This window comes from Hypanus sabinus, chromosome 9 (assembly GCF_030144855.1).
Source record: "Hypanus sabinus isolate sHypSab1 chromosome 9, sHypSab1.hap1, whole genome shotgun sequence".
Classification (NCBI taxonomy): Eukaryota; Metazoa; Chordata; class Chondrichthyes; order Myliobatiformes; family Dasyatidae; genus Hypanus; species Hypanus sabinus.
In genome coordinates this window covers 121,194,811-121,222,633 of record NC_082714.1, presented here as the reverse complement: position 1 = coordinate 121,222,633, position 27,823 = coordinate 121,194,811, and the positions used below count along the sequence as shown (strand labels likewise).

General features: G+C 38.2%; 1 protein-coding gene across 1 annotated transcript; it reads left to right on the top strand.

Moving 5' to 3' along the window:
- The first annotated feature begins 266 nt into the window (after positions 1-266).
- On the top strand, positions 267-26,821 carry LOC132398910 (1,25-dihydroxyvitamin D(3) 24-hydroxylase, mitochondrial). The gene is made up of 12 exons (XM_059978744.1): positions 267-488; positions 696-886; positions 1,249-1,342; positions 2,197-2,293; positions 6,218-6,309; positions 9,732-9,843; positions 17,170-17,315; positions 19,090-19,256; positions 20,286-20,364; positions 22,422-22,619; positions 22,725-22,838; positions 26,297-26,821. Exons 1-11 carry the CDS (start codon positions 267-269, stop codon positions 22,833-22,835), a joined length of 1,509 nt encoding a protein of 502 aa, XP_059834727.1. The 3' UTR covers positions 22,836-22,838; positions 26,297-26,821.
- The last annotated feature ends 1,002 nt before the right edge of the window (positions 26,822-27,823 follow it).

The window sequence follows — 27,823 nt, the reverse complement described above, 5'->3', positions numbered from 1 at the left end:
CAGTCAGGTGAGGGCCAATTTGGAGAGGCTCAGGGTGTGTTTGAGTTCATTCCTAGAATCTGCCGGGCTTCCCACGTGCTTGCAAAAATACATAAGTGAATGGTAGGCTCGTCAACCACACCAACTGAGAGCCGTTTTTGATTGGCCAGACGCTGAGAACGGTACCAGCTTCTGTATCTATATATTAGGTGCGAAAAATATCATTCCAAATAGAGCTGTCACGAACTGCTAATATGTTGTTTACAATTGGAGATCTAGTTTCAAAAATGCGATTTCAAATTAAAAACGCAAATTTGCTTCTGAAATTTTTAAGAAAAGAGAACAAATTAAGAGAAGCTGCTCCTATTTCTACTGACAATAGTGACTTTAAAAAAGCCTTGACACCGTGTGAGCATAACTTCATCCCGGGACCTACCAGGTGGCCGGTGGTGGGGAGCCTGCCGTATATAATAAGAAAAGGAGGACTCCGAAAACAACACATAACAGTGGTAAATGTGGTGATGTAGCTGATTAATGCTGAAGTTATCTTCAATACGAATGAATCATTACCATCTTCAGAAAATGCTGCGACCAATGCAGTGCGTCAACACTGAAGTGTTCTTAAAATTAAAATAAAAACTAGTAAGACAGAAAGTTGATGAGCACGAGTTTTGTCCCCCAAGGGTCAGTAAGCATGGTTTTTTTTTCTTTAACAGGTGGAATTTCATAAGAAATTTGGGAAGATTTTTAAGATGAAGTTGGGTCCGTTTGAGTCAGTGCACGTTGGGGCTCCGTGCCTCCTAGAGGCTCTTTACCGCAAAGAAAGCAACTACCCCCAGCGCCTGGAGATCAAACCATGGAAAGCTTACCGAGACTACAGAAACGAAGCGTATGGACTGCTCATACTGTGAGTACAAGTAAACGGTCACTATCAATTAAGATTAAATTTTCCTTTGTAAGAAAATCATACACGAACGGACCAATTTGTTTTGTAAAATGCAAAGTGTATTACTAGTCGAAGATATATTGGTTTAATTATTACTCTATGGACATTAAATTGTTATCACAAATGAGCGTCAGTTATTGCGAATTTGAGCAGTACATTGGAAAATTAGACCAAGGTTAATATTTTTAGATTGATACCTGTCAACTTTAATCAACTATCTATGAATCGTCCGTACTTTCAGTGGCGGACAGGACAATCAATTCAAAACCATGAGCAGTCGTGACTCAGGATTTTCTCCCGCTTTTTCGTTATCTTGATTACAGGGAAGGAAAAGACTGGCAAAGAGTGAGAAGCATATTTCAGAAAAAGTTAATGAAGCCAACTGAAGTAATAAAGCTAGATGGAAAAATCAACGGGGTAAACGTATTTTATTACGAGCACGCGTCACGCACGTTCGCGCCCACCGTTTCAGAACACAGTTTACTGCCGATTTGTTCAAAGGCTCTAGATTTCTAGCCTTGCTGCGAATTCGGGCCAAACAGTTAACAGAGAACTGTCCAGCTTGCGCGGTCCTGCACACAAATATGAGGAAAAAAACTCATTTTATTGTTAGCTCTTTGCTGCACGAGCTCAAGTATAAAAACTGGGGAACTTAGCATTTTATGAAGCGCAGTGTATTCCAAAGCGCACTTTTGCTACTAGAGCAGAGATGTGTTTGTGAACTCAATGTTTCGATTGATTCCTGTGATATTTCTGATTTATTAAACACATCAATATATTTAACCCGGCACCTTATAAATATTCACCACACGGCAAGTTGACAGTACATTCTAGATCAAAAATATTGATCGGGGTCATGGAAGGAGAGCTTGAATCGCTACAGTTTTTCGAAAAAGAGTTGAACATTCTGAAGAGATTTCCTTTCTATAAAAGCGGTAGAAAATGAAATAAATAGAAAACAGGCTTAAATTAACTGGTCCAAAATAAAATATATAAACTGTAGAAATATATCGCAGACCACCTGCAATTATTGCTCAGGAGAGCGCCTGATGCAGGGGGGTCGGGAAGAGGCTCAGCTTACAAGCAAAAGAGCTGTGTTCTTTCTTAAAGGAAGGAATTCTGCTCCTCCAAATTGACAATCTTAAGCTACTTAAAGCTGGAACAGGCGAAGAGCCACAGGTTCCAGGAATCCTTTGTCGTGTCCCTGTAATGCTGTAACTACTGGTTGGAACCTGCTATTTACTCACTTCTCTATTCTAAATAATTCACAGGTTCTGAAGGATTTTATTGGAAGATTAGAGAAGCTTCGTGATGAGACAGGCAAGATTGATGATTTATACCAGGAACTGAACAAATGGTCCTTTGAAAGTAAGTTCTTCACAAAGTGTTACGGTATAAATGCCCTGATCATTGACAATAAATGAATATTGTCATTACTGGTTTTGTTCGCAGCAGTACATATTAGAAAACAATCAAGACAAAAATTGGAATAAACAAATTCAGCTATGATTATTTAACAGGTTTAACTCAAATAAGCAATTTCTAATTTTGCTTGGTAATTGTTACAGTGAAAAAACCCAATCACGCAATTTAATCATTACTATTAATTTGCCCTTTGCTGACATAGAATGTTTTTTCAGCAGAATAGCAAAAGTTGCTGATGTAAAGCTCTCTGGTCTCTAAAATAGAAACATATTTTACAGCACATTACAGGCTCTCAGCCGTAACTACTTTAGAAACTGCCTAGAATTTCCCTACCGCATAGCCCTCTGTTTTTCAAAGTCCCATGTATCTATCTAAGTGTCTCTGATATCTGCCTATTGTATGCGCCTCTACCACTGTCGCCAGCAGTGCATTCCACACACCCACCATTTTCAGTGTGAAAAACTTACTTTTGACATCCCCCTTGTACCTGCTTCCAAGCATCTTAAAACTATGCCCCCTTGTGTTAGCCATTTCAACCCTGGGAAGAAGCCTTTGGTTTGATGTTTGGTGATCAATGCCTCTCATCATCATATACACCTCTGTCATGTCACCCCTCATCCTCTGTCGCTCCAAGGAGAAAAGGCCAAGTTCACTCAAACTATTCTCATAAGACATGCTCTCCAATCCAGGCAACATCCTTGTAAATCTCCTCTGCACCCTTTCTATAGTATCCACATCCTTCCTGTAGTGAGATGACTAGAAATGAAGACAATATTCCAAGTGGGGTCTAACTAAAATCTATATAGCTGTAACATTACCTTATGGCTTTGAACTCAATCCCACGGTTGATAAAGGCCAATACACCATACACGTTCTTAACAACACTGTCAACCTGCACAGCAGTTTTGAGTGCCCTATGGACATGAACCCCAAGATCTCACTGATCATCCACACTGCCAAGAGATTTATCATTAATATTATATTCTGTCTTCAATTTGACCTAAGGAAATGAACCACTTCACAGTTATTTGGGTTGAACACCAACTGTCACTTCTCAACACATTTCTGCATCCTCCAGACTATCCACAACAACCTCAACTTTTGTTTCATTAGCAAACTTACTAACCCACCCTTCTACTTCCTCATACAGATCATTTATAAAAATCACAAAGAGGAGGAGTCCCAGAAAAGATCCTTGCAGAATACCAGCGGTCACCGGTCTCCATGCAGAATACAAACAATCTACAACCACCCCTTTGCCTTCTGTAGGCAAGCCAATTCTGGATTTACAAAGCAAGGTCTCCTTGAAATCCATGCCTCATTACATTCTGAATGAGCCTTGCATGGGGAACCTTATCAAATGCCTTACTGAAATCCATATACACTACATCTACTGCTCTACCTTCATCGAAGTGTTTTGTTACATCCACAAAGAATTCAGTCAGGTTTATAAGGCACGATCTTGCCCTTGACAAAATCATGCTGACTAACGTTAACAGATTATGTCTCTCCAAATGCTTATAAATCCTGCCTCTCAGGATCTTCTCCAACAACTTGCCCACCACTGAAGTAAGATTCACTGGTCCATAATTTCCTGGGTTATCTCTACTTCCTTTTTTGAACAAAGGAATAATGTTTGCAACCTTCCAATCCTCTAGTACTTCTCCTGTCCCTATTGATGATGCAAAGATCATTGCCAGAGGCTCAGCAATCTCCTCCCTCACTTCCCACAGAAGCCTGGGGTACATCTCATCCAGTCCCGGTGACTTATCTAACTTAATACCTTTCCTTAGGATTATCCCTATTAACTTCCTTAAATAAAAGGGACATATTGGACATTCTTCAGTTGTCTGAGGCCTCGCTTTTGGTGACAGAGGATACAGAGTCAAGGCTCCAGAGTTCTCTCTTACTTCCTTCAGTAACCTCAGATAGACCTCATCAGGTGTCAGGGTAATCTCAAGAGACCCAAAACCACCTCCTCCTCCTTTATAGTACATGCCCTAGAATATTGATACTCCCTCACTGATGTCACTATCCTCCACATCATTCTCCTTGCTAAATCCAAATGCAAAGTTCTCCAATAATATCTTATTCACTTCCTCTGGTTCCAGACATTAAACCACTTCTTTTTCATTTAGTGGCCCTACACTTTCTTTAGCTTGGTTTTAATGACTTGTTATTTTCCTTAACCCTAACACAGCAAGGACTTTTTCTGGCACCTTTTAGCCCTCTTCATTTCCTGTAAAGTTCTTTCCTGCTTTCTTTATATTCCTCAGGAGCCTTGTCAAATTTCAGCTCCTTAAGTTTTACGTATATTTTCCTTCACCTTTTTAAATAAATATATAGCATCTCTCATTAATCAATGAATATTTATTTGTTATTGATACTCTATGCAAACTCAGAAATACCCATTTCATTATCTGTTCTTAGTCTGTGATCAATCAATAAAAATTCTGGGATAACTAGTAGAAAGTCAAGAGGTTGATATTTTTATATATCCTTTTGACTTTCAGTAGTGTGTTTTACCTCCCCTCACACAGATAACACCATCACAAACTTGCAGTCACAATGTAAAACTTATTCACATTGGTAGCTAGTCAATCCTTTTAGCCACAACCTGTATCAAGTGATAACAGTGATGAATTATCAGGGGAAAAGGTATGATTGAAGTTGTAGTTACTAACAAGGCTAGAGTGAAAGGCAGTAAGACTGTAGAAGAATGTTTGATTGTTGTGAAAAATCAAGCAATTTGATAGACTGGAAAGGCTGTGAAAACATACAGGAACATGGAAGAGTTTTGCTCTAAATTGGAATGATGCACTGGATAGAGTTTAGAAGCAATTCTTTTCAGCTTCGAACCAATGGTCACATCCAGTATCAAATCTGCAGAAGCCATTTTGATATAGGGACAGATAAAGTCACAAATTCCCTTTGAATTAATAATGATTTCAGTGAAGACTCCAGACCACTATTTAATCATACTACTGATGTGAACATTATTGACACAGAATGTTTCTAAGGTGTATCAGCAGAATATCAAAGGTTTGCTTAATTCAGGAACAAAGTACTGCAGATGCTGGAAATATGAAGCAAAAGAGAATGTGGTAGAAACACTCAAGGGTTTTGGCAGCTGTTCTACGGAAATGAATCAACCTGAAACATTTTTTTCCTCACAGGCACAGCCTGACCTAATAAGTATTTACAGCAACCTTTATTTTAATTGGGTAATTCCAACCTTTGCTGCTAGCCATGAAAGAGAGTTTATGGCTTGCAATTTGTCTACCGATTTGCACATTTTAATTGTTATCAGTCAACAAGTGCTGCATAAGCATACTAAATATTTATTTGTTATAAAGCTTTGAGTATACATGCTATAACTGGTACAGAAATATTTTAATTTACTAAGATTACCCATTGCATTATCCACTTCTTGGAAGTAATGATCTCGTAAATTCCATCTTTATTAGTCTAGGATCAACTAATGAAAATGTGAGGCATAACTGGCAGAAATGCAAATAAGAACTTTAGAAATTCCTCCCAAGTTTCCCTCCCTGTGATTGCCAAATTTTCTAGGAAAGCAGTTGACCTCTGTTCAGTACTCCACCCCAAAGATATGACAAATATTCTTAAGATAATTAACTATATACTACTAAGTATTTTTTATATTTTCAAGACACTTTTAGGTTGGAAACAATATATATATATATATCAATATTAATAGTGCTTTTGCAAATAAATATTTTTGATCTTTATTCAGTCATTGAAATGCTAAAAATGTAAAAAATACAATGTAACTTAATGGATTATGTATTTATCAATGCATCTGAGAATTGTATTATTCACTTATCAATAACTTTCTAATTATAGCAATTTGCTTGGTGTTGTACAATAAGCGATTTGGTCTTTTGGAAGAAAATGTAGGTGAAGAATCTTTGAACTTCATTCAGGCTATTAAAACTGTAAGTCATTGTAGGTTTAATGTTGTTCGATAATTTATATTAAACTAACAATAAGAAAAGTACTTCAGTAAAACAATAAGATTAACAAAGTAGACACCTTACTAACATACATTGCCACAGTAAAGTATAACAATTCAAATTCAGAATCATATTTAATATGTCGTAAAATTTGTTGTTTGTGGCAGCAGTACATTGCAACACATAATAACAGAAAACTGAAAATTAGACCATAAGATCACAAGACATAGGAGCAGAATTAGGCCATTCAGCCCATCAAGTCTACTCCACCATTCCATCATGGCTGATCCTGGAACCCACTCAACCCCATACATCTGCCTTTTTGCCATATCCTATGATGCCTTGACCAATCAGGAAATTATCAACTTCTGCTTTAAATATACCCACAGACTTGGCCAGCACCCCTCCATCTATCTTTGTATCATCTGCAAACTTTACCACAAAGCCATCAGTCCCATTATCCAAATCAAAGACGACTTGAAAAGTAACAGTCCCAATCTTGATCTCTGAGGAACACCACTAGTTACTGGCAGCCAACCAGAAAAGGCACCCTTTATTCCCACTTGCTGCCTCCTGCCTGTCAACCATTCCTCTGTCCATGCCAGTATATTTCCTGTAACAGCATGGGATTTTATCTTGTTAAGCAGCCACACGTGTGGCACCTTATCAAATGCCTTCTGAAAATCCAACTAAATTGTATCCACTGCCTCTCCTTTGACAACCTTGCTTGTTACTTCCTTGAAGAACTCTTAACAGACTTGTCAGGCAAGATTTCCCTTCACAGAAACCATGCTGACTTTGACTTATTTGATCATCAGTCTCCATGTACCCTGAAATCTTGTCTTTAATAATGGACTCCAACACTTCCCCAACCACTGAGGTTAGGCTAACTGGCCTATAATTTCCTTTCTTTTGCTTTCCTCCCTTCTTAAAGAGTGGGGTGGCACTTGCAATCTTCCAGTCCCCTGGAACCATGCCCGAAACAATTGATTCTTGAAAGATCATGAACAATGCATTCATTATCTCTTCGGCAACCTCTTTCGGGGCTCTGTGATGTAGTCTGTCTGCTCCAGATGACTTATTCCCCTTAAGACCTTTGAGTTTGCCTAGCACTTTTTCCTTTGTAATAGCACTCATACCTGCTCCCTGATACTCACAGACCTCTGGCACACTGCTAGTGTCATCCACAGTGAAGACTGATACAAAGTACCCATTAAGTTCATCTGCCATTACCTTGTCCCCCATTATTACCTCACCAGCATTATTTTCCAGTGGTCCAAATATCAACTCTCACCTCCCTTTTATTCTTTAAGTAACTGAAAAAACTTACAGTATACCGCTTTATATTATTGACTAGTTTTCCCTCATATTTCATCTTTTTCTTTCTTATAGCCTTTTTAGTTCCTTTTGATGGATTTTTAAATCCATTTTAAATCCACTCACTTTTGCTACCTTTTATGTCCTTTCCTTGTCTTTTATGCAGGCCCTAACTTGTCAGCCACTGTTGCCTACCCTAGCATTTGAGAATTTCTTCCTCTGTGGATCATATCTATCATGCGCCTTGTGAACTATTCCCAGAAACTTCAACCATCTCTGCTTTGTTGTCATCCTCACCAGTATTCTCCTCCAATCTAGGAGAGTGGGCAAGCTCCACTCTCATGCCTTTGTAATTCTCTTTATTCCATTGTGATACTGATACATGTAATGAAAGTAAAAAATACATTTTTATATGAAATTAAATAAGTAAGCAAAAAGAGAGTAAAAGCAGAAAAACATGAGGTGATATCCATTCAGAAATCTAATGGCAAAGGGGAAGAAACTGTTCCTAAAATGTTGAGTGTGTGTCTTCAGGCTCCTGTAACTCCTCCTTGATGGTAACAATGAGCAAAGGTCACGTCCTGGGTACTGGGTGTCCTTAATGATGGATGTCACCTTCCTGAGGCATCGGCTTTTGGAGATGTCCTTGATGATGGGAAAGCTACTGCCCATGATGGAGCTGGCTGAATTTGAAACTTTCTGCAGTTTTTTCTCATCCTGTGCAGTTGGCCCTCCACACCAGACGGTGATGCAATCAGTTAGAATGCTCTCCATGGTACATCTGTAGAAATGTCATTGTTTCCAAATCTCCTCACACTGCTGATGAAATATAACTGCTGCCTTGCCTACTTTGTAATTGCATCAATAAGTTGAGTCTAGGGCATTCCTTCAGAGATGTTGACACCCAGAGCTTGAAACTGCTCAGCCTTTCCACTGAGGATCCCGTGAAGAGGATTGGCGTGTGTTCCCTCGACTTCCCCTTCCTGAAGTCTACAATCAATTCCTTGATCTTATTAACTCTGAGTGCAAGGTTGTTGTTCTGACACCACTCAACCAAATGATATTTTCCACTCCTGTATGCCTCCACCACCATCTCAAACAATTGTTGTGTCATCAGCTAATTTATAGATAGCTTTTGAGCTGTGCCTAGCCACAGAGGTGTGGGTATAGACGTGGCTATCTTTTTAAGCGCATGAAAGGATTAATGTATGAGGAGCTTTTGATGGTTCAGCGCCTATACTCACTGGGGTTTAAAAGAATCAGGGAGGGGCTAATTGAAACCTATCAAATATTGAATGGCCTAGATAGAGTGAATGTGGAGAGGATGTTTTCAATAGCGAGGACCAAAGGGCACAGCCTCAAAATAGAGGGACATAGATTTACAACACAGATTAGGAGGAATTTATTTAGCCAGAGGATGGTGAATCACTGCCATGGATGACTGTGGTGACCAAGTCATTGAATATATTTAAAGCAGAGGTTGATAGGTTCTTGATTAGTCAGAGTGTCAAAGGTTATGAGGAGAAGGCAGGAGAATGGGGTTGAGCGAGATCATAAATGAGCCATGATGGAATGACAGAGCAGACTCGATGGGCTGAATGGCCTAACTCTGCTCTTTTGTCTTTTGGTCTTATGGTCTTATTTAGGGATGTTCAATAAGTGTTGGCATCACCAGAGACAGGTACATCCTGAAAATATGTATAAAATTTTTATGTATCAAAATAAACTTTATTTATATTAATTATTTATAGGAATAAATTGTGCAATTTTTAAAAATTCTTGTATTCATAGTCAATGCTTTAAGTAGTATTCTGTTACATTCCTTAAAACTAATAGGACTGTTGCCACTCATGTGGCCCTATATGCTGGTACACTACTACAATATTTGAGGGGCCTCTTTGCCCAACCTGGCCCCTCGCTGTCCAGTGTGGAAGAACCCTGTACTGTGGCCTGAATTACTGTGGTAATTCAGATCATCCATGCAGTTGGCAACATTCTCTAAGGAACTCTTCTGCAAAAATATGCCTCAAAGAGAAGAAATTTATTCATGGCAATTTGTCTTTCCTTTAAATCCCTGCTTTTCTTAGATGATGGATGCATTTGGTAAAATGGTGGTGACTCCAGTTGCACTTCATAAGTGCCTTAATACACAGACTTGGAAGGACCATACAGAAGCTTGGGATAACATATTCAAAACAGGTATATTGGTATTAATGGTATTTGCATAAGTGTTCTGGAAAACCAACATTTTAAATCTGGAATTTATGTCATCTTTGAACTGAAAAATCTTTGAGCATCAATAAATAGCTAAAATCAATATTTCAAAGCAATATTATGGAGGCCTTGATTCTCAGTTTCCAAGTGCATTGAAAATATTTGAAATAGAAGGGATTATAGTAATGTTTTACTTTTGAAATTTTATTTCAAGTCTCAACATAGAGTGGATGGAAACTGGTCACTGAACTCACATGAGTATTATCTTACAGGGAATATTAGAAAGTTTGAGGCACTTTAATGTATTATTGGTGACTATTAAAGGAGGAAGAACAATTTTAACACAGCATACTCTCAGGGTTTATTTCTGATAGAAATTATGACTGGGTTCCTCACTGTTTCTTATTTTACAAACTAACTACCATACAACATACTGAATTAATCCCTACACTCTACCTCACCAAACCTCATGAACATTCCTAATCACTCCTAAGCATATTCCCAATTTCCCAGCTCCTGACTACATGCGTACTTGCTTCCACACGTTTCCTAGAGTGTGGAGTAATGACTGAAGATGATCTCCAAGACCTTCCTTGCCCTTCACCCCCCTTCCCCACACCCCAGATCCCACCCCTAACCGGGCTGACCTGAGATGAGGAAAGTTTCCAATCATCTTGGTAATGTTTGATGTGTTGCAGTAAAACAATCATGTTTCATTAGATCAAAGGCATTCCAGAATATTGTTTGATATGTGTTAGAATCTCAAAGTAAACATGTTAAGATAAAAACAAGAGAACATTACCACACTGAAGCAGACTCATTTACCCATCATGTCTGCATAGTGCTCTTCCCCTTACATGTGTCACTTGGTACAACTTCATTCTTTAGCTCCATGTCTTAGCTATTCAAATTTCCATTTTAACTTGCACCTATCAAACTAGCTTTAAAATAATGCATTCAGCCACAACATAAGGTGTTGGTAACCTTAGTGGCTATAAAAAGGTGAGTAACCCAAATCGCACAGTGGTAAATGTTAATCAATAAATGTGGCTGAAAGGATTATGAAGCTGCAATATTGTTATTAAAAAATCCAACTGCCTCAATAAGGCACAAATTCGATTTATATCCTAATAAATCAATTTGCTGATCTCCTGAAACTTGTGCTTTCTTTTACATTGCTACCTTTCATCTGGTGGCTATCTCAGTGTAGACTTAGGATTAGAGTAGAAAAATAGAATTGTTGCAGCATATAAGAAAATCATTGGATGCACTAGGTCTATTTCGGTTGTTTATAGAGAAAACATGGAGATATCTTCACAAACTCCCATAACCCTGTGATTTCAGTCTCTGGGACTGACATGAGAGTATCCTTCAGGAGGGTGAACCCGTGGAAAATAGCTAGCCCAGTTGATGTATCTGGCCGAGTACTAAAGACTTGAGCTAATCAACTGGCGGTCCTGTTTACGGACCAAGAAGAATGTGGTAACCTGTCTCAAGGACTTTATCACCGTAAGATATAGGAGCAGAATTAGGTTATTTGACCCACCGAGTCTGCTCCACCATTTTCTCATGGTTGATCTATCTTTACACTTAGCCCTGATCTCCTGCCTTCTCTCCATATTTCTTTATGCCCTGACCAATCAGTAATCTATCAACCTCTGCCTTAACTATACTTGGCCTCCACAGCTGCCTGTGGCAAGAATTCTGCAAATTCACCACTCTCTGGCTAAAGAAATTACTTCTCATCTCTATTCTAAAAGGATGACTCTCTATTCTGAACCCATGTTCTCTGGTCTAAGACTCTCCCACCACAGGAAACATCCTCTCCACATCCACTCTTTCAAGGCTTTTGACCATTCGATAGGTTTCAATGAGGCCACTCCTCATTCTTCTGAATTCAAGTGAATACAAGCCCAGAGCCATCAAACGCTCTTCATGTACAAGCCATCAAATCCTGGAATAATTTTTGTGAACCTCCTTTGAACCCTCTCCAGTTTCAGCACATCCTTTCTAAGATGAGGGGCCCAAACCTGCTCACAATACTCCAAGTGAGGTCTCACCTGTACTTTGTAAAGTCTCAATATTACATCCTTGCTTCTAGTCCTCAGCTATCATCCAGTCGCACTTACATCGACTGTGATGAAGTGCTTAGAGAGGTTGGTTATGAAGCGTATCAACTCCTGCCTGAGGAGTGACATGGATATGCTTCAATTTGCCGACTGTCACAGCAGATGCATTTCATTGGTTCTCTACTCTGTTCTGGAACATCTGGACAGTAATGATACATATCAGGATGCTCTTCATTAACTACAATTCAGCATCCCTTCAGAACTTAGACCTTGTCTGTGTAACTGGATCCTCGATTACCTCACTTGCAGATCCCAGTCAGTATGGATTTGCAACAATATCTCCTCCGCAATTAGCGTCAGCACGGCTGTACCATAAGGCTGTGTGCTTATCCCCTTACTCTATTTGCTTTATAGTTATGACCATGAGGCTATGTACAGCTCCAATGCCATATTTAAGTTTACTGATGACACCACTGTTGTTGGCTGAAACAAATGTGGTAATGAATTGACATAAAGGAGATTGAGAATCTGGTTGCCACATCGACAACCTCTCAGTTAATGTCAGCAAAACCAAATAGGTAATTATTGATGACAGAAGGTAGAAATTGGGAGTCCATGAGGCAGTGCTCATTAGGCGATCAGAGGTGGAGAGGGTCAGTAACTTTTTCAGAGGGTTAGTCCTGGAACCATTTCAAAGAAGGTACAGCAGAACCTTAACTTTCTAAGAAGTTTGCCTGTCATCTAACGACTTTACAAACTTTATAGATGCAGAGTGGAGAGTATACTGACTGTTTGCATCATGGCCTGGTATGGAAATGCCAAAGCCTAAAAACAGAAAAGCCTAGAAAAAATGGTGAATATAGCCCAATTCATTGCAGAAAGAGCTCTCACATCATTGAGCACATCTACAAAAAGCACTGCCACAAGAAAGCAGCATCCATCATCAAGGTCCCCCTCCATCCAGACCATGCTCTCTTCTCACTACTACCATTAGGAAGCAGGTACAGGAGCCTTAGGTTCTGGAACAATTATTACCCTTTAACCATCTGGCACCTGAACCAGAATGGAAATCATCATTCACCACAACACTGAACTGATCAGTGAACACAACTAGTGGACTCACTTTCAAGGATTCTACAAGTCTCAGTATAATCTCAGTATGTTCTCAGTATAATGTCCTGCAGAAGGGTCTTGGTTCAAAACGTCGACTGTCTGTTCATTTCTTTAGATGCTGCCAAACCTGCTGAGTTCCTCCAGTATTTTGTGTATGTTGCTGTGTTATTTATTTATTATTATTATTTGTTTTTTTCTATTTCCACAGTTTGTCATCTATTGCACAACGGTTGCTTATCAGTCTTTGTGTGTTTTGTTTTTCATTGATTCTATTGCATTTCTTTGATATTCTGTGAATGTCTGTCAGAAAATGAATCTCGGGGTACTATTTAGTGATATATATGTACTTTGATAATAAATTTTCTTTGAACTTTGAACATTAAAATCCTACCAGTCTCTTTTCCTTGTTCTTTCCCCATGGCAAGCTAACTTGTCCTTCTGTTGCTGTCCAATTCCTTTTTTGAAGACAACGATTAGCTTTCTTTCTAGCAATTTTCTGAGCTGTGAATTTCAGATCCTAATTAATATGTTAAATGGCTTTCTGTTGATTTTTGAAGTCCTGGTGGATTTTTCACGGTCACTTGTCCACAGTATGGTGGCCATGATACACAACCTGTCCTGTTGTTCACCCAAAGCCAATGTTTCCAATTGCATTTTACATGGACTTATCCACCCTTTGCAGCATACGTCAATAACTTTTTAATAGACATTTTACAGAAACTATTTACCATAACTCTACTAAAATGCCCAAGTTCATACTAGCCGGATATAAGATAATGTGGTCTACAAAATCCCGTCGTCTGATTTTTCATAAATGAATTCCATTTCTATCGTTCTGATTAAAGTAATATTCAAATTACAATATTTACAATATATTTTAAATAATCAAGGTATTGATATCTAATTTCAGTGCTTTTTATATTACTGTATTTTTAGGATATCATGTACTTTATTCAGTTCAGAAAGAGAAATTTAGAGTCACTGAGGCCACACGGTTCACTGGAATGCCATGCACAAGGATCAGTCATCAGATTTGCACTAATAAACTGAATGACCTGGAACAGGACACTGAAGCCAAGTGTTTATAATAGCCTAAGGTCAACAGGAGGCATTGGCTGGGGTCACTGAACTGACAGGGATATGCAGCTCTTGTTACGCACATAGCTTATTCATTCGAAGTAGTATTGACTGGCACACCTACTTTCCCGTTTCTGTAGTGAAAACAGCTGAAATAGGTTAGTGAAGATAAAACATTTTTAACATGACTCACTGCAGATATTAACCCTTCTAATTCCACTTGTTTCGCTTTCCAAGTAAAGATGTTGCAGTCTCATTCTTTGTCTGGTTCTTTTATAAAGGTGCTGGCAAAATGATATGACAAAATTATAATTATGATTTCTGAACTTGATAATCTTGTGAATCTAGAAGCATCTGGAAACTTACCAGAATCTAAACATTATCAGAAAAGCCAACAAAATGCGACAGAATGCTTTTTGCTCAAGATAACCATTGATTGAAAGCCTATGTAGGAGTAGAAACAAATAGCAGCTCTGTTTAATATGTAGCCTTTTTTTTACCTGTTTTGGAGAAGGGGGAAAACATAAAGTGAAAAGGGATATTAAAATGTTTAATGGATCAGAATTGATTGTGCATTTCCTATGTGAGAGGATCCTGTGACCTGTTCCCAGATATAGTAAGTAAAACATCTACATTTAAATCAACACACAAAATGCTGGAGTAACTCATCAGGTCAGGCAACATCAATGGAAATTAATATATAGTCGACGTTTTGGGCCAAGACCTTTCTTCAGGACTGGGAAGGAAGGGGTAAGATGCCAGAATAAAAAGGTGGAAATTCTACATTTAAATTATGCTTCATCAAGAACTTTTTTCAGATATTTCATATTTAAATGAAATGCATGCTCTAGCACAAACCTTGGTCTACCACTTTCCTTTCAACTCAACATCACCCCTTGTCACTTCCTCCAACCCTTACCCAATCCCAGGCATCATTTATGAAATGGTAAAAGACCAGAATGTGAATTACCATTTCAATTTGAAGGCTCTTTGTAAGAACTGGGAACAGATCTTCAATATGAAATGTAAACTTAGCTTCTCTTTTCATAGTTTTTTTGACAGCTGAGTGTTTACAGCATTTTTTGTTCTGTCTTCAGATTTCTAGTACCTACACTGCTTTGATTTTAATTCAGTTGTAAGGAGGGATGTAAAACAGGCTGGCATGAAGAGGTGGAGATTAAGGGGTAGATCAAAGAGGTGGACATGAAGATATAAAGCTAGGGTGTGCTCAAGTAGGCTAGCATAAGATACTAGGAATTGGGATGCTCAGCAGCAAAGTGGAAAGAGATGATAGTTCAGAGGATGACTAAGAGCTTTGAGTTGTTTAGAAATGATTCATTGGGAAGATAGGTCAAAGATACTAGACAGGTTTCTCGCTTTATCTATTATGTTCCAAGATGGATGCTGTGCATTGCTCTGGCAGTGCCCCTCCGGCACCCCTGGTAAGTGCTTTCTGGCAAGTTTTCCTTCAACATGGAGTAAGGACATCCAACTGTGGAAAGTGTTAAGGTGATTCGTGGCAGGAATGCTGGGGGAAGTCCACTAAGCAAAAACAATTTTCTCCTGATTCAATTGGTTCAATTGTACATTAATAAAAAAGCTCAGAAAAATCAAAATTATAAGTGGGGATGAAGGCCATATAGCCCAGCAGTTGAATGACCAAGTTGAATACACTCATAAGCCTCCTCTAACTTTACCTCTTGCACCATCATTTTCAATTCCTTATTCCTCTTCCTTTAACTTTTCCTTAAAGTGCACCTACATTAGAGAGAAAGAGAAAAATAGAGAGAGAGAGAGAGAGAGAGAGAGAGAGAGAGAGAGAGAGAACAAACAAGCAAATAAGTTGACATGTGAAAGCTATGAAATTGATATGTAAAAGCTATGAAATACTGGCCAGAACTGAGATGTGAAACCTAAAGCAGAAAGCTGGAATGAAATAAAAAAAAATAGAGTTCATATTACAGATGGATAACCTTGAAGCAGAGCTGGTCAATTCTAATAATAAAAGAGAAAGAAAATGATCTGAAATTGTACATTGGCCCTTGTTGGAACAGTGCAGGAAGCAACCAAAAGCTCACTTTGAAGTAGAATGAAATGCTAAATTGAGAGGCAACTGGAAAATCAGGGTTGCTACTGCAGATTGAATGAAGAAACTTCACCAAGTGGTTACCAAGTCTGCATCTGGTTTCAGCAATGTAGTGGAGACAAATGCAATGCTGTACTTTGGAAAATGTGCAAGTGAAATATTATTTCACCTGATAGAGTTGTTTGGATAACTGGGTAGGGGTCAGTTCTGCTGTAAGGTTATCCATCTGCAATATTAACTCAGTACATTTTCCCTCTTCATACCCTGCCTGATTTGTTGGACATTTACCACAATTTGCTTTTTGCTTTAACTCTCAGCTATAGCTTTCATCTGCACTTCACAACTTTAAAATTTGCTTATTTCCCCTCTCTCGATCTAAATGCCTTCACTAATCTGCCAACTGGACAGCGCTGTAAACAGTAAAACTAGCTGTGGTTTTCCGCTTTAAGATACAGTATATTCTTTCATCCTATCCAATCCTATCCCACTCTTTCTGAACATAAAGGCTAGGTTGTTTTCTTACTTTCCCGGATCAGATGGACTTTGACCTGAAATATTTCCAGAGATGCTGCCTGCCCAGCTCAGTGTTCCAGTGTTTTCCATTTTTATTGCAGATAGCCAAAATCTACTTTTTTTGTGAAGTACATTTAAAAGGATTTGGACATATACTTGAAATGCCAAGACTTTTAGGGCAAATAATATGGAGCTAGGAAGCAGGAAAACTCTCATTCAACTGGTACAATGAACAGAAGAGCTTCTTTCTGTAATGCAAACTTTTGGTTTTAAGGGTGATGCCATGTTCAGATTTGAAGGCCATTAGAAAAATGTCTGAAAGTATCTAAAGTCAATCAGAAACAGTGTTTATGTCTAAAGAGTACTACTAAAATAATAATTTGTATATTCACCTACCTAATGTTCTTGAAAATGCATTTGTAGTTTATGCTTTCTATGTACATAATTCTGCAGCAAAATGTTACATTGATGGGAGACTGAACAGTGACTCATCCTGCCCTGCCAATGACTTCCTCTCAGACATCTACAGTGACAGTAAACTATCAAGAAAAGAGCTATATGCTACCATCACTGAGCTCCAGATTGGAGGAGTGGAGACGGTAAATATACTAACCAAAGTACATATTCTACTTTTGAGAATGAAAGATCTTGTTCAGATCTAAATTGAAAGAAAGCTCTTAGTTACAGTTGCTGCATATCACCCTGACTTCATGGAAGCTATCATAATATTGAATCAGAACAATAATGTACTGCTCTTTTCAAGCCTTGAACACACAACCTAAGCATGACTGTTTAAAATGGAGTAAATCTCAAATCGATGAAAGTCATTGGAAAATAGAGACCATGACTGAACATCTGTCGCAGTGCCTGTGGATTTCATGGCCAAGCCTTGGTAAAATTAAATCAGTGAACTGCCAACACCAACTGAGCAAATGTTCACCTCTTTGAGGAAGTTGTGTTATGGAAATCTGGGCAGATTCTCCATTGAACAACATCAACAGGATAAGTAGGCTTTAGTTTTAACTAACTCCTACTTATTCCTACAATTCTATGCTGGGTGCATAGAGTAACGATCAGCAATAGGACATTTTTGTGAGCCAGGTTATCCATTCATGTTTAATTAAAACCTTGGAAGGTAAAGCACAATTCAATTTTTCTAGACCAGGTTCCAATAATATCTTTATGGTCTTCTGATTAGGTTGAAAAACAAAAAATATGCAGATCTGAAATAAAAACAGAAAATTCTGAAAGTGCTCAGCAGGTCAGACAGCATCTGTGGGGAAAGAAATTATTCGAATATATCTAATCAATTGTGCTTCATCAATATTTTTCATGATGAATTATCAACATATGTCTGTATCTGACAGCTATCATTATTAAGTGGGAGTATATTCACTTCAACTATAAGAAATTATGTTGTTAAATGCATAGTATTTATATTGTTAAGTATATTTTGTGTGGATCCTCAAAGTGGAATTGGTACTGTTGTATTCTGAATAATTGTGCTGGGAATTAATGATACAAATCCATCCCTTGTTTCAGTAATTTGAGTGTATAGCAACAATTACTGAAATTTCATTTATGCTAACTAGCCAGCATAGTGCAACTTGAAAAGAAGTTGAGATTAACAGCAATTACTTTCAGTTTTAGAGCTACTCTACTTTAGTTGTAGTGATCTGTACATCTTTATAAGGTTAACAGCAATTAGCTTCAGTTTTGAGAGCCACCCTGCTTTTATTGCAGTGATCTGTACATCTTTTTAAGGTTAACTCATGAGCTAAAAATAAGCAAGTTAAAGATCTCTGATCGAGGTAGTATTGAGCCTTAAAGGGTCAACTCGATTCTGCTTTTGATATAACAAATCCTACAATAGTATCGGGAAATTAGATTAATTAAGCTTATGTTAAATAGGATCTGATTGTAATGCACTTGTGTAATGTAAATTTAAGCACCAAAGTACACCATCTGATATGACATTTACTACCTTGATGCACTAGATCTTTTCTTTAATAAAGGATATTTAGTTGATAATTCTAACCTTTGTAAGTGGCAACACTCAAAGAACCTACAGATATCAACAGTGACATTACTAATGATTTAGTGATACTTAGTTTGGAAGGCAGCTCCTGTAGATTTCAAAGATTATGTAGAATATTCTCAAACATTTTATCACTCCATAAAACCATGATTACATTTTGTGAGAAGTTACAAAGTGGCACTCACATGTCTAAAGCTTCAACATAAGACAAGTTGTATTTTTAAAATAGAAGAAAGATCCCTTTTTAAATGTTGTAAATCGCAACTATTAATGAGGAAATGAATATGAAGTCAATTGGAGAAAATTACCACTCTCTACTTTCTTTTACATCAAAGACTGCCAACAGTTTGCTATGGGCCATTTTCAATCTCTCTCGCAATACCAAAGTACAAGAAAAACTTAATGAGGAACTGTTGCGTGTGCTGCCTAAAAACCAAACTCCAACTGCAGAAGATATTAAGAAAATGCCCTACCTGAAAGCTTGTCTGAAGGAGTCTATGAGGTTTGATTGCATCACTTGTTATTTAATTGCTTTGAATTCCCTGCTGAAACTGTTAGCATCAAATCATCTTTTGAATTATGTTTGTTATGCATTAAGTCCCAGTTAAGAAACCCCTATGGTTAGCAACTAGTAATGAAAAAACACAGAGCTTTTTCTCAGTCTAATAAACAGACCATAAGCCCCCTTCTTAATCTGGTTGATAGCACATACAATATGGAACAGTACAACACAGGAACAGGCCCCTTTGACCTGCAGTATTGAGCTGAACTAATTAAATTAGTATTCAAGTGCTTAAATAAACTAATCCTGTCTACCTACAAAATGTCCATATCCTTTCATTTCCTGCATATTCACATGCCTCCATCACATTTGCCTCTACCAATACCCAAGACAGAGCATTTCCAGCACTTCTCACTTTCCATGTAAAATTTGCCTTGCACATCTCCTTTGAATTTATCCCTTCTCATGTTAAATACATTCCTCCTGGCATTGGATATTTTCAATCTTGGAAAAAGATACCAACTATCCATGCCGTGACAGAAAACACAATCTAAGTCTGTCCAGCCTCTCCTTGCATTTCAAATTTGGCTGGGTTAAATGCCATCTGCCATTTCTCAGCCCACATCTCTAACTGATCTATATCCTGCTGAATCCTTTGACAGTCTTGCACATTATCTTCAACACCACTAATATTTGTATTGCCTGCAAACTTGTGATGTATTTACAATAGTTTATAAATTGAGCATTTTTGAATTGAAAGTTTTATATTTACAAATTATGAAGTGAAAATGGTTTTGCTTATATGATTGTACTTTCAGTAATAATCATTTATATTCAGTTTTTAAAAGGAGACCTGAAGAAGTTTACTATCTTTATCATGATAAAGATGGCACCTTCATCTTCACTCCAAATAATTTATTGTATATATTAAAATTTAACAACAGTTTTTAATGTTTGTGATTTTAGCAATCTTAGTAAATATACTAAATGCCTCGGTAAAATAATTACTTACAACAAATATTTGTTTAGGATTACTCCTTCTGTGCCCTTTACAAGTCGGACCTTGGAAGAAGAAACCGTCCTTGGTGACTATCTGCTGCCTAAGGGAGTAAGTATACATCAAAATTTTAGATACAAACCAAGAATGTAACATACAGTAGCTTCAGTTAGCTCTGATTTTGTCACAGTACTAAATTATTGATCATTCAATATTTTTAAGGGGCTTTCATATTACAGTAAATGATAAAAGGCAGAATCTGATCACAGGCCATCATTTTCCTGATCCACCCTGCCACACCAATCAATTTTTGGCAGCAGTGTCAAGAATTTAACCTGCACCTAAACTGCCCAAATCAATTCAGCAACAGTACTGAGGAGCAAGCAGAATCAGAATCAGTATCAGTTTATTATCACCAGCATGTGACGAGAAATTTGTTAACTCAGCAGCAGCAGTTCAATGCAATACATAATCTAACAGAGAGAGAAAATGGTAATAATAATAAATAAAATAAAACATAATAAATAAACAAGAGAATCAATTACATATGTTGAATATATTTTTTTTAAATGTGCAAAAACAGAAATACTGTATATTAAAAAAAATGAGGTAGTGTCCAAAGCTTCAATGTCCATTTAGGAATTAGATGGCAGAGGCAAAGAAGCCGTTCCTGAATCACTGAGTTTGTGCCTTCAGGCTTTTGTATCTCCTACCTGATGATAACAGTGAGAAAAGGGCATGCCCTGGGTGCTAGAGGTCCTTAATAATGGATGCTGCCTTTCTGAGACACCACTCCCTGAAAATGTCCTGGGTACTTTGTAGGCTAGTGCCCAAGATGGAGCTGCCTAGATGTACAATCTTCTGCAGCTTCTTTTGATCCTGTGCAGTGCTCTTCCATACCAGACAGTGATGTGGGCTGTCAGGATGCTCTCCACAGTACAACTATAAATGTCTTTGAGTGTATTTGTTGACATGCCAAATCTCTTCAAACTCCTAATAAAGTTTAGCCGCTGTCTTGCCTTCTTTATGACTACATCAATATGTTGGGACCAGGTTAGTTCCTCAGAGAACTTGACACCCAAGGAAATTGAAGCTGCTCACTCTCTCCACTTCTGATCCCTCTATGAGGATTGGTATGTGTTCCTTCGTCTTATCCTTCCTGAAGTCCAAAATCAGCAGCTTCATCTTACTGATGTTGAATGCCAGGTTGTTGCTGCGGCACCATTCCACTAGTTAGCATATCTCACTCCTGTACGCCCTCTTGTCATCACCTGAGATTCTACCAACAATGGTTGTATATTCAGCAAATTTGTAGATGGTATTTGAGCTATGCCTAGCCTCATAGTCATGTGTATACAGACAGCAGAGCAGTAGGCAGAGGTGCGCCAGTATTGATTGTCAGCGAGGAGTATATGTTATCACCATTCTGCACAGACTGTGGTCTTCCGGTTAGAAAGTCAAGGATCCAATTGCAGAGGGAGGTACAGAGGCCCAGGTTCAGCAACTTCTCAATCAGGATTGTGGGAATGATGGTATTAAATGCTGAACTATAGTCGATGAACAGCATCCTGATGTAGGTGTTTGTGCTGTCTGGGTGGAAAATATTGCTGAAGAACTTAATGCTTTGAAAGCTGAACCCCCCCCCCCCCCAACGACCTGATCTTTGCATTCTCAAATATTAAAGGGCCAAATCATGGAAATAGTGAATGCATTGGTTATCATATTCCAAAATACTATATATTATGGAATAAATTATGTTTAGTTCTTTCCATAAATGTTGCCTCATTGACTTCCTCCAGCATTGTGTGTGTGTTGATCAAGATTTCTAGCATTTTGTGTCTATATTTCCCTGTTTTATTTACTCCCAAATTTGGTTCTGATGCTCCCTCCCCAGAAAAAAAAACACAGCAGATGCCCAGTTAGACATATGGGAACTTTATGCACCCTTTCTAAATCATTTAACCCCCAATTCAGAAAGAGTGAAAGAACAACTACTCCTAATATAACTGTTTAGTACTGCATTGCGTGGATGATGTGAAAACCTTCAGGCCCATTTACATTTACTACATATCATGGAATTGAGAGTCCAAAAGCCTATTCATTGCTTTTCAGAACAACTTTTTTTTAATCAAAAATAAAGGGGAAAGTGGCCATTCTTTATCTTACAGACAATCTTAATGATAAGCTATCACGCATTAGGATGGAATGAAGAATATTTTGAAGAAGGAATGCAGTTCAAACCTGAACGCTGGCTACAGCATACAGATAAAATCAATCCTTTTGCTCACATTCCATTTGGGATTGGAAAAAGGATGTGTATAGGCCGGCGGCTGGCAGAATTGCAGCTTCAGTTGGCTCTCTGCTGGGTAAGTTGTGTGTGCTGGCTATTGACATTGGTCCAGATTTTGCTTAAGTGTAGCAAATAGCCATGGGAATGCCCTTTTCAAGTTGGAATATTTTTTTCTCTGTAGCTGGTACAAAGGTACAGAATAGTGGCAACTGATGAAGATAATGTGGAAATACTGAACGCTGGGATGATGGTGCCAAATCGTGAGATCCCTGTTGCATTCCACAAACGTTAAAAGGTACATTCACAATTGTTTTTGATTTTTTATTCAATAACTTCCTTTTTTGGTTTCCCCCTTTTTCTCTCTGTGCCTTGTGAATCAATCCTATACCCTCCTCACTATATCATATGAACAAACTGTAACAATATCTGAGAGAAGTGAACTCCCCCTTGACACTCCTGTATGTGCAGTGTGAAGCAATCCCTTAACCATTCTGTATTTTGTGAACCAAATCCTTTTATTGCTCTATGTACTAATCCCAGACACATTTCTTTGTATTGAGAAGTGACCCCTTTCCAAAAAATATAGTTACTATGAACTAATCCACTGCTTTCTTTTCTATGTATTGTGAATCATTTTCTTCTAGACCAATATGTGTATTGTGAACCAAGGACTATTGTTCTCCCTTTTTAGTGAACCAATTTCTGACACACCTATCTATGCATTGTGAACCCAGTCCTTTCTGAGAAACGTGAACTAATCACTTTCTCTCTTTTCTGTCATTGTGAAAAAAGGCAGCATACTCTTTTCTGTGTAATAAACCAGTTCCTGACACACCTTTCCATGTATTCTAATTGAATCTCTTACACTCATCTGAATTGATTTGTTATACCATATTATCTTTTGTGCATTGTGAAACAATACAAAATATCCTGTCCGTGCTTTGCCATCCAATCTCTGATCCTCTTGTATTCATTTACAATGCATAGAGAAGACCCTCTTGTTTGTGTTTTGTAAACTAAGCTCCAGATGTCCTGAAAGTTGGAACCAATCCTCGAAGTACCTGTTACCACATTGTAAACAGTCCACAATAATACTTATGAACCTGTTGTAGGAGTGTAAGGGTGATACAATTTAGCTTTTGCCTTACATTTTATTCTTCTTCTTTTTCTCTGCTTATTTTTCCAAATGGGATTAGAAAGCCACTGGAGTTCACTTTTTTATTTACAATTACTGAAGTGACCCCCTAGCACCCTTTACATTTTACCTCATAACCTAGCTATATAACTGAGTATTAAGCTATCTTGAGCGTTACCATCAAATCTTAACAAGTAACACTTCCATGGAATTATATTTTAACAGGGTTTAGAAACATTATATGAATGAAAAACATTGTTGTTAATAAACAAGTCAGCCCCTTTGTCAACAGATAGGATCTCAATAAATGGTGGAATTCTCCCGAATGGCCCTTTTCATGTTTTCATGTTTGCAAAGCACAGATGATCTCCTTACAGTTCAGTGTGAGAAATACAGATAAAAAGTAACACCTTCAATTCAATCCTCTAAACACATTTCAGTGTTTTGATACAATAACTCAAGTAGGAGACACAAGAGACTGCAGACGTTCGAAGTCTGGAGCAACATGCAAAACACTGGAGGAACTCAGCTGGTCATGAAGCATTTATGGAGGGAAATTAACAGTTGATGCTTCAGGTTGAGATCCTTCATCTGTACGGGAAAGAAGGTGGGGGAGATAGTTGGTGTAAAAAGTGGAGAGAGCAGACAGAGCAAGTTCTGGCAAGTGATAGGTGGATCCTGGTAAGGGGGTTGATAGAGAGATGATGGTGATTGGAAACTGAGGTCAGAGGCTGGCAGGTGATAAGTGAAGGTGACAAAGGGGTAAAGAGGTTGGAATCTGATAGGGGTGGACTGTGGACCATTGAGTACAGGGGGAAGGTAGGGAGGAGGAGCGGTGGGAAGAGTGTGTGGTTGATGGGCAGTTGGAGAATTTGGGAAAGGGAGAAGAGATAGGGTTGTGTAAGCCAGGTTGATCAGGAGGAGATAGCAAAAACGCTGGAAAAGGGCAAGAGAGAAGCAGTTATTGGAAGTTTGAGAATTCAACATCCATGCCTTGAGGTTGGAGACTGCCCAAGCAGAGTATGGAGGTATCATTCATCTAACTGGTGTTTATCCTTGACCTGGAAGTGGTGTTGATGTGGGAATATGAAGTGGAAATAAAATAGCTGGGAAGAGGAAATAATAACTGGCAAAGCAGATGGAGCCAAAATTCTCAGCGCAGTGGTCCTCAGTCTATGCCCTTTCTTAGTGACGTAGAGGGGCTGCACCTTGAATATTAGATGCTTTAAATAACATAAAGGGAAAGGCTGCTTCACCTGGAAGGGCTGTTTATGGCCTTGACTGGTAGTGAGGGACGAGGTGTAGGGCTAGTTGTAACACTTTGCAGAGTTATTTCTGGGGAGGGAGGCTGATCAGATAATGGACTCACAGAGGAAGTAATCCCTGTAAAAAGTGAAGAGGGGAGAGGATAGGAGAGATGGTAGGTCCAAGTGGTGGGATCCTGTTGGACATGATGGAAGCTACAAAGAATGATAGGTTAAATGTGTAGGTTAACACGGTGGTAGGTTAATGGCAAAATCTGGGAAATGGAAGAGATGTGGATGAATGCTCCTTCTTAGATGCCCTTGATTGGGAGTGCTGATCATTTAGAATAGATGTAGACACAGGGGAACTGAGAAAAAGGAATGGCGTCTTTGCAAGTGACAGGGTAAGAAAAGTTGTAATAAAGGTAGATGTGGGAGAGATTGGATTTATATAAAATGTTTGTGGCCAAACTGTCTTTAGAGATGCAGATAGAGAGATCAAGAAAGGGGAGAGAAGTGTTGGAGATAGACCAAGTGAACTTGAAGATGAGGTGGAACTTGATAAAGAAATTGATGACTTTGCATGGGTTCAGGAAGCAGACATCAATGTAGCTGAGAAAGAGTTGTGGAGCATTCCCAGAATAGGTTTGAAACATGAATTGCACCATATAGACAATGAAAATGTAGGTATAACTGTAACCCATTGATGCACCATAAATAACTCTTTGAGACGTGAGGCGAGATATTGGCTTTTATTGACTGGAAGAAAGAACAAGCAGCAATTGACCATTATATTACATCCTGGAGACTGAGAGGCAGGGCTCAGGCCTCAATCACCTTTATACCGGGGTCTGTGAGAGGAGCCACGGTCAGTGGGAGGAGCCACAGGAGCAGTCAGCGGTGGTGGGGGGGTGTCCAGACAGGTATATGTAGTTCACCACACCCATATGAGTGCCCGTGGCTATTCCTTTGGTTTGGAGAAAGTAAGAACAATTACATTAGTTATATTTCTTCCCACCTCACATTTGCTTGTCATTTCAAGCTGAAAAAATGTTACTGTTATTTATCCAGAGTTGGAAGCAGCTAGAATTAAACAACACTGAAGGATTTTTTTCATGGATATTTTGTATGTGTCTTGATGTGACAAGAAAGTAGAGGGTGAGGTCAAGAGAACTTACTCTGTTTAAAATAATGCACCACAAAGGAAATAGTTAGCTAAAAATTCATCCTGGTCATAAACACATCATGACATAAATGAACATAATTAGAAGGCTTTCAATAATTCAGTTTGTAACTTGGATAATTTATGTTCAGTTATCTCTGTGTTATAACTATAATAATCGCATCAGCTCATAGATTTTTTTTCTTTTCTAGAGCACCTTGATTCTTCGAGAGCACAGCCAACCCTACACCCTTGTTAACCTCAACATTTTATAATCAGTCAAAAAGGCATCACAAGGCCAAAATAACATTATGGGAATGGAAAGATTACAACACTTTTTATGACTCACAGAGGATTACAGTCTACACCTGGTCTGATAAGAAATTTAGTAATGCAACCTTATTTTGACAGACCCATTCACTGAGTAATAGCCTTACATACTGTAAAGAAACACTATGTGATATTTAGTGCTTAACGTTCTGTAAAGTTGTAATATATTATATGTAAAATTATATAAAGTAAGGGTTTTCAAATAACCAGAAGAAATTCTCTCCATGAAAACTTGTGTCTGTGCTAGTACTCTGCAAACAAAACTGTCCATACAGACTGAGTTGTTTTTAGGTGGATTTGTGTTGTTGCTATAAACAGCAAGTGTTGGAGAATCGCACATTGCAGATCTGCTAGATGAAGGAGGGATTTCAGACAGAGAATACCTGCTTTTTTCTAGATTAACTGGAAAATTGCATCAAGTATAACTGATGTAGGATATATCACATTGAATTCAATATTCAATTGTGCCTATGAAATGTAAATCCAACAGTGATGTACAATATGAGATCATAGTTATTCCTCCCGCTCTGTACTGTTATGTAGGGTGAATCCTATCTCTGCTTTCTTTGTTACATGTAATTATGTAAATACCACAGATATTAATTAAACTGCAAATTTATGCATCAAATCAATATTTACATCCTTGTTTAAATCCTGAAGGCTACTGATAAACTGACATTTAAGGCTGTTTGTGTTATATATAAAATTGCACTCAATTTAAAATCCAATTTAAAAGTTAAAGGCATTTTCTGATGTATTAGTCAATCATACAACTGAAACAAATTTTACTGCCTGACTTGGGAACAAAACAATATGCTAATAAAAGATGATAAGAATAATTTATTTACTTAATAATTCTTTTAATTCCTTTTAGTTACTTATTCATGATATTTGAAACAGAATCATTCAGTCACGCAGTATGCAAACAACCCCTTTGGCTCACTATCCATACTGATCATTACGCACCCATTTACAGCAATCACTCTTTATTCTCTCCACGTTCCATCAGCTCCTCAAGAATCCACCACAAATCTATACACTGGGATCAACTTACTGTGGCCAATTAGTCCACCAACCTGCACATCTCGAAAGAGGAAGAGATCTGGAAGAATCTCAGGAGGAAAATTCAGGGACTGAGATAAACTCAGTCACAGGGAGAATATACAAACTTGGAGCACTGAAAGATTTGTAGCAATTCACATGCAAAAGAAAACTGAATGAAATTGGGCTCTGATGCATTTAGTATTACAGGTTACAAGTGAAACCGCATCTCCAAAGTGTGCCTGTGATTTGCATGTGTCCCATAAGGCCAAACCATGCTGTTATGTCACATGGCTGAAAAATAAACATACCCTTGCCTGTAAAGACTTTGCAAAGCATCACCTATGTACAATGTCCTGTGTATGTTA

Excerpts from the sequence above, each read along its gene's own strand:
- LOC132398910 (XM_059978744.1), top strand. The coding sequence starts at position 267 with ATGCGATTTCAAATTAAAAACGCAAATTTGCTTCTGAAATTTTTAAGA. Across the intron at positions 489-695 it reads GAAAACAACACATAACAGTG|GTGGAATTTCATAAGAAATT; the intron begins GTAAATGTGGTG and ends TTTCTTTAACAG. Across the intron at positions 2,294-6,217 it reads GAACAAATGGTCCTTTGAAA|CAATTTGCTTGGTGTTGTAC; the intron begins GTAAGTTCTTCA and ends TTCTAATTATAG.